General features: G+C 44.8%; 1 protein-coding gene across 2 annotated transcripts in view; it reads left to right on the plus strand.

Moving 5' to 3' along the window:
• Window positions 1-5,484: 5,484 nt before the first annotated feature.
• Window positions 5,485-14,655, plus strand: part of XK (X-linked Kx blood group) — a 78,210-nt gene continuing 69,039 nt past the window's right edge. For both annotated transcript variants that reach the window (XM_042974014.1, XM_042974013.1), the window contains exon 1: window positions 5,485-5,813. In XM_042974014.1, coding sequence (XP_042829948.1) covers window positions 5,569-5,813 — 245 coding nt within the window. In that variant the 5' untranslated portion in view covers window positions 5,485-5,568. The remainder of the gene's footprint in view (window positions 5,814-14,655) is intronic.

Raw genomic sequence — 14,655 nt, forward strand, 5'->3', positions numbered from 1 at the left:
CGTGCAGGAGAATAGAACGGCAGCCGCATTTATCCTGCTTCTCCTCCATAAAGAAGCCTGGTCATTTTATTTGTACTGTTGTGAAAAATGCCATAGTTGATGCTACATTAAGTATCTGGGCCTCCTGCATTATCCTAAATCTCATGGCGGGAGGGCGGCCCTCTCTCCTGTTTCTTTAACAGAAAGTACTACTGAATTGAGTGGATAATGTCTTTAGGGTTAAAAAATAATTTTAAAAAATTAAAAAAAATTTTTTTTTTAAATTTGCTTCGAATACTGAACCTTGTCATTTCCACCTAGATTGGACTCTTCCACAAACGGCAAAGTCCCTTATCTACAGAAATTCCTGCATCTTCCTTTGCCTTTGTACCTGTTACTTAACACCTCTGAACTGAATTTGGAAAATCACTTAAAATGAAAACCAAATCCTAGTTTTGTTCTTTGGAGGGGTTTGTCGGTGAATAGTATGGTCAAAAGAGCAGACTATCCTTTCTTTTGTTGTCTTTCTTCTCTCCGTACAGTATTGAGGAAGAAGGGAGAGAGGAAGAAAAGATACAGGAGGCGAGACATGACTGTCAAGGACTGTGAAAACCCGGTTTACAAGCCCTTCCTGTTTGTTTCCTCTTTGGTTTTTCTTAGTTGTATGTGGGTGTGGGTGTAGGTGTGTGTGTGTGTGTGTGTGTGTGTGTGTGTGTGTGTGTGTGTGTGTGTGAGGGCGGGGAGGGGGACGAGAGGGAGACTGACTTAGGGAGAGTCAGTGTCACATATGATATAAAACCCAACAGTTAGCTGTTAACTGCCTTCTAATAAATTAACACATAATTAACGAGGGCGCTAGTTATAGTTCTCATTGTCTATTTTAAGCATTCATTTTCATTAAAACTTCTGCCAGGTTAAAGCCATTAGTAGCCAACTGTAGAAGATAACAGGAGTTTCACAAGTAGAGCCGCAAATGTGAGTTACACGTAATTTTAAAATTGTCTAGTGGCCGCATGAAAAAAGTAAAAACAAAAAGATGAAATTAATTTTAACAATGTAGTTAATTTACCCCAGTAGATCCAAAATATTATCATCTCAACCCAGAATCAGTGTGCAATTAGTAATGGGATATTTGACTTTTCTTGTATGGAGTCCTCAAAATCTGGCATGTATTTTATGCTTACTGCATGTCTCGAATCAGACCAGCCACATTTCAAGTGCTCAAGAGCCACATGGCCACGTGTGGGTTGGCTACCGTATTGGACAGTGCAGGGCTGGCATCCCACCTCTGTTTCAGGATATTGAAAAAGTCTCCCTGCAGCTTATGTATGTTTTTGTTGTTAGGAGAGAAAAGTGGAAACAAAACCCTGCACTGCATGTTGTTTGAGTACTGTCGTGTTTCCTCAAATTTGGGACACTAGTACCAAGAGCTGCCCTGGGAGAATGGATTCTGTGATTAAATGTTAGGAAAGTTCTATTCTTCTACCCCCTTTTGGAGATTTATATGGTGCATTAACATATCACAGACTGAGAAAACTCTCTGTTGCCCAGCCGTCACTATAAAAACGTGGTTAGTCTGGCATGGTACGTTTATGGTATACTTATAAATTTTCTTCTTTCTACGGAGGAGTTTTAATACTCTTCCCCACCCCCTGGCCCATTAAAGATACCAGAACAATGCTTCTGTCCCAGACTATTAATCCCTATTAATTATCTTGCCCTCACAAAGACCTGAGGTCATTCTTTACTACACTTTGGAGGACAAGAATTCTGGAAATTGCCACAAGTGTCTCTACATAGGAAAAAATTTGTGTCTTCCCCTCCTTCTCCACTCTTCTTGGAGCCTATCTCTACTTATTCTTTGAATTTAGAATCACCTGAGAGCCAAGATATATCTTGTTCTAGAACCACCTACTAAAATTGAAACCAGCAGATGGCTTTAATGTCTTGCACATGGACCTAGATCTTCAGAGGGTACCCAAATACACACCTTCCTCTCATTCTCTCAATTATGAGCCCTCTAAAAAGATGAGGGTAGAAACATCTGAACGTGAATATGTGTAAACACAGAATACAGTTTCTTAAGTAGAGGAATACCGTTCCTGCTATTGCTTTCTTTTTCTATTTTGTATGTGATGTTCATTTACATGCTTTAATGTGTACTGTTTTTGTAAAGTGTGTAAAGTAGCTGTTAGTAGTCAGTTTAAAGAACATGTAGACTATACTTAACAGCTGTCAATCCTCAGCAAATTATCTTCTTGCCTTTGTTTTAGTGGGACCTCTGATGCCACCCCATAGGTTTCGTTTTACTATCTGTGCTTACGTGGCAATTACCAATTATTAACTTCTGTGGCTGAATTTGGTCCAAATTGCAGTAACTCTTACAATGTCGATGTATTCAAATAAGATTGATTTTAATGATCAATTTTGTCTCTGTTTCTTAGGACGTTAGTATTTCAATATGAGAAATGTCTTCTGAAGTTTTATATAGACTCTCCAGGAGTAGGAGTGGAACATTCGAAATGCAACCGTTTGGTTTTAGAATCTGTCTGATAGAAGGACAGCCCCTTCTCTAAAAGGGTAACAGGTTTCCCAACTTTGAACATCTGGGGGAGCTCTAGTTGGAAAGGAAGTCTGAATTTTAATCTCATGGATTTAATGGCGCTAAATTAACATTTTTAGAATGGATTTTGTAGAATCCAATTATTAAGGGAAACATTTTGCAAAGCCATATAATGGGGGAATAGTCAAGCACCACATGTTAGTTTTGGAGTGTGTGTTTACCAAGTGAATAGAATTTATTTCACCAAAAAGATCTTTTGCACAATTCACAACACTTACAGAAATATGATTGTATCATTGGAGGAAAAATTCTCACCCTCCTAATGATACATTTCACATTCTCTAGTAAACTAGCGCAATTCCTTATTATTTTAGGGGATACAAAAGAATAATCTGTCACTAGACTATAACTGCTTATTCCTAATTGTATCTAGGAAGGAATACATACTATTATTTAAAGTAGTATTGAATTTTAAAGAACTGATCAATAAATTATTATTAATAAAATTGTACTCTTTGCAATACATTTGCCTCAGCACAAATGCAAAGTTAACATAAAATTATAAAAAATACACCAAATAACGTAGATTAGTTGTTATCACTTTAAACTCCTAATTTCTATTAACATTAAATCCAAGTTATCTGTTGTATATAACTAAAATTTTGGAAGTCTTGCACACAAAATGAGAGGCTTCTTAAAAAATGCGTTTTTGCCAAAAACAGGTTCTACGACCTCTTGCTAATTATTATATTTCTTTAGGGGTACTTTGAGGCGCTTTCAAAGACATATCTTTAGCAGATAGGTCTAAATTTAGAGCAGAACATTCTGTTAGATATTTTACTATATCACAAAATGTTGTAGTACTGTATTTTATAATGAAACCAAATTCTCGAGTATTCTGGTATGTTACATATTATTATACCAAAAAAAAAAAACCCCCACTTTCTATAAGACTATTATTATGTACATAGTATTTTTAAAAATGGGTAGTTCAGTCCCAGGAAGAAAGTAATGCAATACATGACATTAAATTGATCTTTAGTCAAAATCCATTTAGGTATTACAGGGAAAGAGCAATCATAAGCTCGAATGTATACATTATTCTCAAGGACAAAATGGTAACTGATAATGCATAAAGACACGGTCACTGGGGCAAGTTAGCTGGTGTGCACGCTGAGAAGAATCAACTTGCAAATGCTCATCAGATTTTAGCTTTTCGTATTGGTTGTTCCTGGAGGGGGAAGTTCGGTTGATGTTGCCTCCCCTTTACGTGGGGGGTTTTCTCACAGCTGCTGCATGGCATAATGAAATCTCTTTAGAAACAAGATTGAGTCAGAAGCTTAGAGATGCACCTTACTGTTTTAAAAACTGCTGTTACAATGTTCTAAACACTGTGATCTTTCCAAATGTGTTTTCTGTATTAGTTTTGTACTGTAGACAATAGTTCATCATAAACTGGACTCTATAGTGTTTAAAGCAATGTTATTTATTGGCTTATCCTTCCCCATATTTATGTACAGTCTACTTAATCATATGAAACCTGTGATAATCCTTTGCCTTAAAATAAAATCCAATCCTAAATATTGAGTGCGCTCAAATTAATAATTCTAAGCTACAAATTAACTTCTCCTTTAAAGCTTAAGACAGTGTCAAATAAAATATTACACAAATATTCTGCGGAGTGTTGCTGTCTATTCTGTATTTGTGACTGTGTATGTATCTTGATCCAGGGCATGGTGGCCTGCTGGGTTCTATAAATAGATATTAGTAATCCTTTTAGAGAATGGGCCTGCTACCTCTCAGCTGTCGGCTGAATCTTCCTCTTAACCCTTGTAAATAGATTTTCCTATGCCACACAAGAATGAAGAAAAACAGTTCTGTGCGTTCTCTCCCTCTACCATTTTTGTCTTGATTTCTTCTGAATGTTCATAGTCTATTTGTGTTGACAACATTTTCCTAAGTAGAAAAATGCCAGATATGCCTTATGATTGATGGAATCACCTAATTTCAGCAGGGAAAGGAACCTTGTCATTATTAAGGTCTGATCCCTTATGGAACAGGTTAGGACCGGAGTTCCAGAGAGATTTAGCGAGTTGCTTAAACTCTGAGGGACAAGGGTGGGCTGAGCCCATCCCGACATTCACAAGGTTGTCACAAGCTCAGTGAGTGAAAAGGAATTATGTTAGTCCCGGCCTGGCACACACTAGCAAGCAGAGGTATGCCTTGGGCTAGAAAACCATTTCCTTATTAGGTCCTGGTTTTCACTCTGTGTTAGTCATAGTTAGAAAGGAATACATTCTGTAGGCAGTTTTTCTGGGAGAGAAGGTAGTGGCTTCGAAGGATTGTCTGATGCTCCTTCACCACTGGATGCAATGTTTTACACCACTGTGTCTGGAAGACTGAAGGGCACGCTTATTCGGCCCATTGAAATGGTGAATCCTGGGTACATGACTTTACACTTGTACTTTGAAAAGCATCTCTGTGGTCTGGTTATTTTTAAGTGACCGGAAACGCTGGTCCTTTGAGGAATTAGGCGTTCCCCAGGCCCACAAAATAGAGACTGGGATGTAAAGGCGTCTGGGCCCCATTGGTTGCAGTTTTTCAAAGGGATGCGATCCGGAGCTGGGGACAAGGGCTCTAGGACCCAGAGGCTGAGCGCGGGGCCAGCTGGGCCCGCCGCAGCCGTTGGGGCTGCGGCAACAGCGGTCTTGGGACGCGAGTTCGCGGCTAGCCTGAGGTCGGTCGCCGCAGAGACGCAGCGGGCACCGCGACGCGCGGGCGGCGCACCGTGCGCGTGGGCGTGTCTCAGCGGGGCCGCGCTCCCCGCCCCACCCCGGCCCGGCCCGGCCCGGCCCGTCGCCCCCAGGCCCAGCTCCAGCGCTCCGGCCTCTGGGCCAGCCCCGTGCCCTCGGCGGGCTGCGCGGAGCGCGGGAGAGTTCGGGGCCGGGCATATGTCCGGAGCCCCTCGGGCAACCGCCGCCGCCGCTACTGCGTCCGCTGCCGGTGCGCGCCGCTGACGCGCGGAGATGAAATTCCCGGGTTCCGTGCTGGCGTCCGTGTTCCTGTTCGTGGCCGAGACGACGGCGGCGCTGTACCTGAGCAGCACCTATCGCTCGGGCGGGGACGGCATGTGGCAGGCGCTGACGCTGCTTTTCTCGCTGCTGCCCTGCGCACTCGTGCAGCTCACGCTCCTCTTCGTGCACCGCGACTTCAGCCGCGACCGCCCGCTCGTGCTGCTGCTGCACCTGCTGCAACTCGGGCCGCTCTTCAGGTGCGTGCGGGTCCCCGGCCCCCTCCCCCACTGCCCTGGCGGAGGGGGCGGCCTTCCGGGAGGAGCGGGTGGCTGGACCCGGCGCCGGGCCCAGGCCGGCCCGCCCTGCTCCTGGGCCCCACAGTTCCAGTCACGCGAATGCGACGGGATCCGGGGAGAGTGGGAATAAAGCTGGGGCGGACCGCGTTCCTGTTAGGTTCTCGCGTAGGGCATTGCCAATATTCAACTGCACTTGACCAACAGAAATGGCAATTGCAGGTGGTTGGACCTCATGAAATGCAAGCCTTCTCTGGGGTCGGGTGGGCTCTGGCAAGATTGGCTTGTGTCGTGACAAACCCTTGAGAAGTGTGTGGGCCAAATCGCCTTTAGAGCAAAAAGCGTGTGCAGATTCTTTAATTTGCCAAACACGTGGAGTTTACTGTGTGCCGGACACTGTTCTGAGCACTTTGCAAATATTAATCTACTTCTCATACCGAGTTCTAGAAATCCACGCATCGTTCTCTTGGTGTAGAAACGAACAGGGTTGTAGACATGCCTTCCGGCCTTGCCTAACTTAAAACACAGTCGTTGAAGCTGGAACATAGTGTGCCATGAAGACAGAAAGTTGCAGTGCGTTAAGAAAAACTATTAGTGACATTTCTGGAAATTAATTTTTATTAACACAGAGCAAGTAGACTGCATGGTAATGAGGTAGACTCTGGCAGATCTAAGGACCATGAAGAGAGTTTAAAATGTGTTGTTTTGACGGCTTTCAACCCTGTAGGAAACGCAAAACAAAGGATTTTTATCTGGATTAGAAAGCAGTTTCTAAGACTGAATTTAGACATAGGTGATAAAGGAATTGGAAGAGCTAGAAAGGCCACAGCTCAGCTACCAGAAAATTCAGCTAGCCAGGAACCTTTCCTACCAGGCACTATCTCCCCACCCTCACCCCACCCCCAACACACACATAGACAAAAAAAAAAAAAAAGTCCAGTGGCAAGATAGATTTCAGAGAGCCCTATTATAAAACTTCACACCTCGTATTAAATACAGCTATCCCCACCTACACTCAACGATACTGACTTGGGGTTCACACACAATCAGGACAAACTTGGTTAACAAGTTTCCCAGCCTCCAGAAGCCACAGAATCCTAGAAGGGAAGAGAAACCGGTACATAAGCAGGACTAAGACGTTGCTACTGCCATCTAAGAGCAAGAGAAGGGTTGGGGGGTGGTGGGAAAGGGGAGAGAGAGAGAGAGAGAGAGAGGAGAATTTTTAAAGTCGTGCTGTTTGGAGCCATTTAGTGAGGAATTAGTCGTCTCTGGCCAAGTAGGCTACAGCATCCTGACTGTAATCCTGCTCAGTAAAATCAATGGGATCTGATTTTGGGCAAGGCACTCATCATTTATTAACCTCACCTGGGAAAAGAAAACTCATTGCTCACGTTTAAATGAAGTGACAGATAAAGGGGGACTGATGTTTCTCAGGGCTCCTTGTGCTGAGTGGCAAACCACTCAGGTAGGTACTTATATCCCTCAGTACATTGAATCCTCACCTTGAAGTAGATGTCACTGTTCCCATTTTATAGATGAGGAAAATGACACCCCAGGCCACATTCACAAGGCTTCTTAGAAATGGAGTTCGGTTAATTATGTTCCCTGCTCTCTGTGAAAGAAAGCAGAAGATTGTGGAGTATGTTTTACCAGTAACTTCCATCTTAAATTAAGTAAGTTTGGTCATCTTGGCAAAATTAAAAAAAAAAACACACACACACAACGTAAATAGCTATCCGGGTGAGTGATCTCTACCATTACTGCCATTTAAAATATTTCTGAATACAAAGAGTGATCCAAGACAAAGCTAATGACATAATATGTATAAAAAATAGGATGGCACATATAAACCTGAGCTCTAGGAAATATACCAGGTTGCAGAGAGTGGTAATTTCTGGATGATGCATTTAAGGGTGGTTTTAATTTTCTCCTGAAAAATATAGAAAAGTGCATCATTTTTTTCATTTATTTTATACTTCTCTACATTTTTCAGGTTTTATAGTAAAAATATTTCAACTTTATTTAAAAAAAGTTTGGTGCTTTGAAGAGATAACTTCTCAGCTATATAAAAAGTTGCAACACCATAAAAAGACCTCTGTTGACAGAAAATTCTAAATGAGTCATTATCCTCTTGGAGGAAAAATAAAATAAAACAGAAAATAAAGCAACAAACAACCTCCTTCTATCAGCAAGGACTCTCTCATTCTAATGCAGCTGATTTATTTCAAGGAGATCTTGGACCCATGATCCTAGAGCTGAGATACACAAAATGTGGTTCCAACCCTCTTAGCTTCCAGATTATGTGAAAAGCAATTTGCGGTTGTATATTAGCATGACTTAATATCTTATTGGAAGTTTTTCCTGCTGACAGTTTGATTCTTTTATAACTCCAAGATGTCAGCTTTACTTAAAGATCAAAATTATTTCCCCCAGAGACAAAGGAAAGTCATGGTATGTTTCTTTACCATCTTTGTTGATTTGACTTAGTCATACTTTGAAATTGCTTTTGGAAAATTAACTGTTTATTTTTGGTTAGGTACTAACTAGACAAACTCAGGTTCTTTTCAGGTGAGATGTTGTTTTTGAGTTCACTCAATCCCAGGTTACACTGTAATGATTATGGGCTGAAGACTAAAAACTGGGCCCCGCTCCTTCTTTTCTTTAGAGAAGCACTAGGAGAGGACCATAGTTCATTTATCAGTCTTCTATTTAAAACTGTAGTTGAAGTTTGTCTGGTTGTTTCCTTATTAAGGCTGGGTTTGAATGATATGAGCAGTGAACAGCATCTTGAATTTCTTTTTTTATTTTAAGGGCAGTCTTTTGTGAATGATAAATAGATATTCTGGAAAACCAAAGGGGGGGGAACTTCATAACAACAACAGAATTTATCATTCTTTTACAATTATGTTAATTTTATAAAATTATTGGGAGAAGGAATAAATATAAACAAGTTTCAAGTGCAAGCAGTTTTTCTCCATTTTTGTTTACTGGTAAAATGAGGGGAAAATGGTACATGAAAATCTGGGTTTATAAGAATGAAAGCTGTGAATTTCCAGTAATTTTGTATAGAACATAGTATTTATTTCTGTAATAAGCTTTCACAAGACTTTATAAAATAATAGTCTAATTTTGAAGAACTTTTTTTTGTTTGCAAAGTGCTTTTACATACAGTATATAACTCCATCCACTGTAAAACCCTGTGACTTAATTGTCATTATCTTTTTTGTTACAGTTGAGACATTGAGGCTCAGGGAGATCATGCAAGTGGCTTTTCAAAGGTCACATGGCACTTTGTTTACCCAGTTTGATTCTTGTGTCACGTCATAGAGCATGTACGTGTAGGAAATAACATGGTGTGTAGGAAATCATAGTCAGTATTTCTTTTGAAAACGTGTTTTTTTACTAACTGCTTTAGTGGGTCTCCAGTACCACAGGTTATTTGCGCAGACACGAACAAGCATGGTTTCAGCTAAGGAATAAACTCCTTCCACTGTGATGCCTGAAAATGGGATAAAGTGAAAAAAATGGATCCGCCTACTGATTATCTACATTATGGGCCGGCAGACTATGCCTCACAGGCCAAATCCCCCTACTGTCTCTTTTTGTAAATAAAGTTTTATTGGAACACAACCATGCCCATTCATTTAACGTATTGTGTATGGCCACTTTTGCACCACGGTGGCAGAGTTGAGTCGTTGCAATACAGACTGTGGCCTGCAAAGCCTAAAATATTTACTCTTTGTAAATACTTTACAGAAAATGTTTGCCAACCCTTGGTCTATATGATACTGAAAAGCAACCTTGAACAATTTCGATGAAAATACTTAATTTACAGCTGTATTTAGACCATCTCTCAAGCAAAAAAAACAATTTCTTTTTGGAGTAATTAGATGAGCCTTGCAGAGTTCCAAGAAGAATGGTAGTTTGTTTCTTATCAGTTTTCTTAACCAGGTAGTGACAAGTAGTGAAGTCTCAGCATCATATACAAATTTATCAAACACTTACTATGTGTTAAAAAAAAAAAGTCTGTGCTAAGATAAATGTAGTGATTGGGAAATACAGTGGGTTGTGAGGGTGTCCATCTGGGCTTCAGGGCCACCTCTGTGATTAGCCATTCTGGGACTTTCTGTTGTCTACCAATGGATACACTAAGGTTTCAGTTTGTCAACAATTCTGCACATGCTTTCTGTTTAAAACAGCACCCTCAACATCAAGAGAATTGCTTTCTCCTCTGAACCTTCATTTTCATTCATTCACCTCTTAGCATGTGCTGGTGTTGGTTGGTTGTTTAGTGTTTAAAAATTCTAAGCTTGATTTTTTTCAGGTGAAACATATTCATTGTTTAAAGGACAGAAGAGCAGAAAACAGATAAGCACAATTTACAAAAACCCTCTAATTTGCCTAAAGAGAACAATTTTTAACATTTTCCTATATGTACTTACTAATATTTTTGTAGTGGTAAGCTGGCAAACTCTCTTGGGGGGAAAAGCCCTGAATTGCAGTGTTTGCTGATTTCTGTGATGTAAATACTCCCATCATGGCCTATTTCAAGCTACTGGTTTTCTTTTTTAATGTTTATATTTTGAGAGAGAGAGTGTGAGCAGGGAAGGGGCAGAGAGAGGGGGAGACAAAGAATCCGAAGCAAGCTCCAGGCTCCAAGCTGTCAGCACAGAGCCTGACGTGGGGCTCAAACCCACAAACCGTGAGATCATGACACCAGCCGAAGTCGAACGCTCAACCGAATGACCCACCCAGCCAGCCCTCAAGCTACCAGTTTTTTAACAACAGGCTCACATGATTCCTAACCACTTAACAGTTTGTTGAGTCAGTATGAGCCAGTTCAAGCACTCTAGTGTGTATGTGTATGTGTGATTTATATATATTTTTTATATATGTAATTTTCTTTTTATAAAAAATAGAATTTTCTATATATATTCCATTCTAATTTACTCCTTTCACTTATAAAATATAGTAAACATTTTTATGCATTAGTACATGTGTGTCTATACCATCAATTTTAAGGACTGGGTAATACTTCATTGACTACATGTATTATGACTTATTGAATTATTTTATTTGGGGACCCTTAGAGTATTCCCAGAACTGCCATTACAAATAATGCTATGATTCAAATTCTTGCATTAGGCTTTCTGAGTTAATTTATCAGAAATATTTTATAAACTGAAAGTGCTATATAAATATTAGTTGTATACATTATTATCCTTATTAATATATGTGCCATTTTCCATTTAGATTGTGAACACGTCGGAATGAGGCAGGGGTACCCCAGCGGTCTTTGCATTCCCCACAGCACTAGCAGAGTATGTCTGCATTCATCACATATTTGAGAATTAAGATGATGGTCAGTTTACTGTCTTCTCCTTGTTGTGTGAAGTTGCTAGGCCTCAAACAGTTCTCATTGGCCCAGGCCATTTTACCTGTTTTTATGTATTATATTAAGGTGGCGGTGACCCCATTGGACAAAATGTAGCAGACAAACCTGCTTCCCCTGCTCCTTCATCCCTCTCTCCCTCCCTCCCTCCCTTCCCTCCCCTCTCTCCCTCCCTCTCCCCCTCTCTCTCCCCCCTCTCTCCCCCTCTCTCTCCCCCTCTCTCTCCCTCCCTCTCCCCCTCCCTCTCCCCCTCCCTCTCCCCCCCCTCTCCCCCCCTCTCTCTCTCCCTCTCCCCCTCTCTCTCTCTCCCTCTCCCCCCCTCTCTCCCTCTCCCTCTCTCCTCCCTCTCCCCCTCTCTCCCTCTCCCTCTCTCTCCCTCTCCCCCTCTCTCTCTCTCCCTCTCTCCCTCTCCCCCTCTCCCTCTCCCCCTCTCTCTCTCTCCCTCTCCCCCTCTCTCTCTCTCTCCCTCTCCCCCTCTCTCTCTCTCCCTCTCCCCCTCTCTCTCTCTCCCTCTCCCCCTCTCTCTCTCTCCCTCTCCCCCTCTCTCTCTCTCTCTCCTCCCTCTCCCCCTCTCTCTCTCTCCCTCTCCCCCCCTCTCTCTCTCTCCCCTCTCCCCTCTCTCCCTCCCTCTCCCCCCCTCCCTCTCCCCCTCTCTCCCCCTCCCTCCCTCCCCCCTCCCTCTCCCCCTCTCTCTCCCTCCCTCTCCCCCTCTCTCTCCCTCCCTCTCCCCCTCTCCCTCCCTCTCCCCCCTCTCTCTCCCTCCCTCTCCCTCTTCCCCCTCTCTCTCCCTCCCTCTCCCTCTTCCCCCCCTCTCTCCCTCTCCCTCTGCCCCCCTCTCTCCCTCTCCCCCCCTCTCTCCCTCTCCCTCTCCCCCCTCTCTCCCTCTCCCCCCCTCTCTCCCTCTCCCTCTCCCCCTCTCTCCTCCCTCCCTCCCCCCTCTCTCTCCCTCCCTCTCCCCCCTCTCCCTCCCTCCCTCCCTCCCTCTCCCCCCCTCTCCCTCCCTCCCTCTCCCCCCTCTCCCTCCCTCCCTCTCCCCCCTCTCCCTCCCTCCCTCTCCCCCCTCTCCCTCCCTCCCTCCCCCCCCTCTCCCCCCTCTCCCCACTCTCCCCCCCTCTCCCCCCTCTCTCCCCCTCTCCCCCCTCTCCCCCCCTCCCCCCCTCTCCCCCCTCTCCCCCCTCTCTCCCCTCTCTCCCTCTCTCTCCCTCTCTCTCTCTCCCTCTCTCCCTCTCTCTCCCTCCCTCTCCCTCCCTCTCCCTCCCTCTCCCTCCCTCTCCCTCTTCCCCCTCCCTCTCCCTCCCTCTCCTCCTCTCCCCCTCTCCCTCTCCCCCTCTCTCCCTCTCCCTCTCTCCCCTCTCCCCCCTCTCCCTCTCTCCCCTCTCCCCCTCTCCCTCTCCCCCCTCTCTCCCTCCCTCTCCCCCCTCTCCCCCCTCTCTCCCCCTCCCTCTCCCCCCTCTCTCTCCCTCCCTCTCCCCCCTCTCTCTCCCTCCCTCTCCCCCCTCTCCCTCCCTCCCTCCCTCCCTCTCCCCCCTCTCCCTCCCTCCCTCTTCCCCCCTCTCTCCCTCCCTCTCCCCCCTCTCTCTCCCTCCCTCTCTCCCTCCCTCTCCCCCCCTCTCCCCCCTCTCCCCCCCCTCTCCCCCTCTCCCCCCCTCTCCCCTCTCTCTCTCCCTCTCCCCCCTCTCTCCCCCCTCTCTCTCCCCCCCTCTCTCTCCCCCCCTCTCTCCCCCCTCTCTCTCCCCCCTCTCTCTCCCCCCTCTCTCTCCCCCCTCTCTCTCCCCCCTCTCTCTCCCTCCCTCTCCCCCCTCCCTCTCCCTCCCTCCCCCCTCCCTCTCCCTCCCTCCCCCCTCTCTCTCCCTCCCTCCCCCCTCTCTCTCCCTCCCTCCCCCCTCTCTCTCCCTCCCTCTCCCCCCCCTCTCCCTCCCTCCCTCCCTCTCCCCCCCCTCTCCCTCCCTCCCTCCCTCTCCCCCCTCTCCCTCCCTCCCTCCCTCTCCCCCCTCTCTCTCCCTCCCTCTCCCCCCTCTCTCTCCCTCCCTCTCCCTCCCTCTCCCCCCCCTCTCTCCCCCCTCTCTCCCCCCCCCCCCTCTCTCCCCCCCTCTCTCCCCCCCTCTCTCCCCCCCTCTCTCCCCCTCTCTCTGCTTCTCCCCCTCTCTTTCCCTCTCCCTCTCCCCTTCTCTCTCTCTGTCTCCCTCTTCCCCCTTTCCCCCTCCAAACAAACAGCTGTGCACCTTCTTTATCCCAGGAACAAATGAACAAAGGTAATGGTCATAAAATATGTCTACTTCATACTCACCAGAGAGGCTCTTGCACTTCCTTTCTTACGTCAAGTTTTATTATTTAAAATTATAAACATATTCTTGTTGCCATAGTTGCCTCGGGTGAGAGTACAAAGTTAACAGCATTCAGTAAAATAGATGAAGCCATAAAATCTTTCGGCAGCATTATAAGGTGGTTATAGAAATGCGTGTTTGGAGAAAAAAACATCCTTTAGCATTTTTTAAACCTAAGGCCACAAGCATTTTTCTTATTCCTGAGAAAAACCCATTTTCCTTAGCATTTTATTATGAAGATTTTCAAATATACAGAAGACAACTTGAAAGCATTGTACTGTGAACACCCAAGTACTCACCACTTAGGTTCTACAGTTAACATTTTGCTTCACACATCCATCCATTCTTTGATCGAGTCATCAATCCATTTGCACGCACGCGTGTGTGTGTGTGCGTGCGTGTGTGCGCACTTCGAAATCACACATCAGATTGGTATCCATATCATTACCTAGAGAGGAAAATCTAATCTTAGAAGCCAGGTACTCAGTCTAGAAAGGTGACTTTTTAAGGCTCCATCCCTAGGGCAGGCTTATTCCATAAGTAAGTAAGTACTTATTCCGTAAGTAAGGGGGACAGACCTCCAGGAATGATTGACTTTAGTCATGTCCCATAAAGGTTTATGAGAGCAGAGAGCTAGGTAATATATTGCAGTCTTTTAGGGAAGTGCTAGATGGCAAGCAGCTTTGTGCTAGGGGATCTCCCAACCATAGCTACTGCCTTAACGGAGGCAATAAGGAGCATCTACTGGATGTGGAAATATACATACACACATATACATATATGTGTATACACACACAAACATACATGCCCATATACTGTATTATTTCCGTAATAGTGTGGCAAAGTAAGTATTACCTCTGCTTTATAATTGAGAGGAAGGATTCAAGGGTTAAAGGAATTGCCCAGGGCTGCACAGCTAGTAAGGGTCATGAAGGAAAATAGAACATTCTTCTCTGGCTCTGGAGCCCATTTCCTACTTGGTTTCCTTGCCTCACTGGCCTTTGGTGTCATCTCTCAATTAGGTTCACACTCATTTCCAGTTGACCTGCTGGAGGGCCACAAGAGGACTGCCTGCTTGCTTAGAACTCCT

This window comes from Panthera tigris, chromosome X (assembly GCF_018350195.1).
Source record: "Panthera tigris isolate Pti1 chromosome X, P.tigris_Pti1_mat1.1, whole genome shotgun sequence".
In the NCBI taxonomy this organism is placed as follows: domain Eukaryota; kingdom Metazoa; phylum Chordata; class Mammalia; order Carnivora; family Felidae; genus Panthera; species Panthera tigris.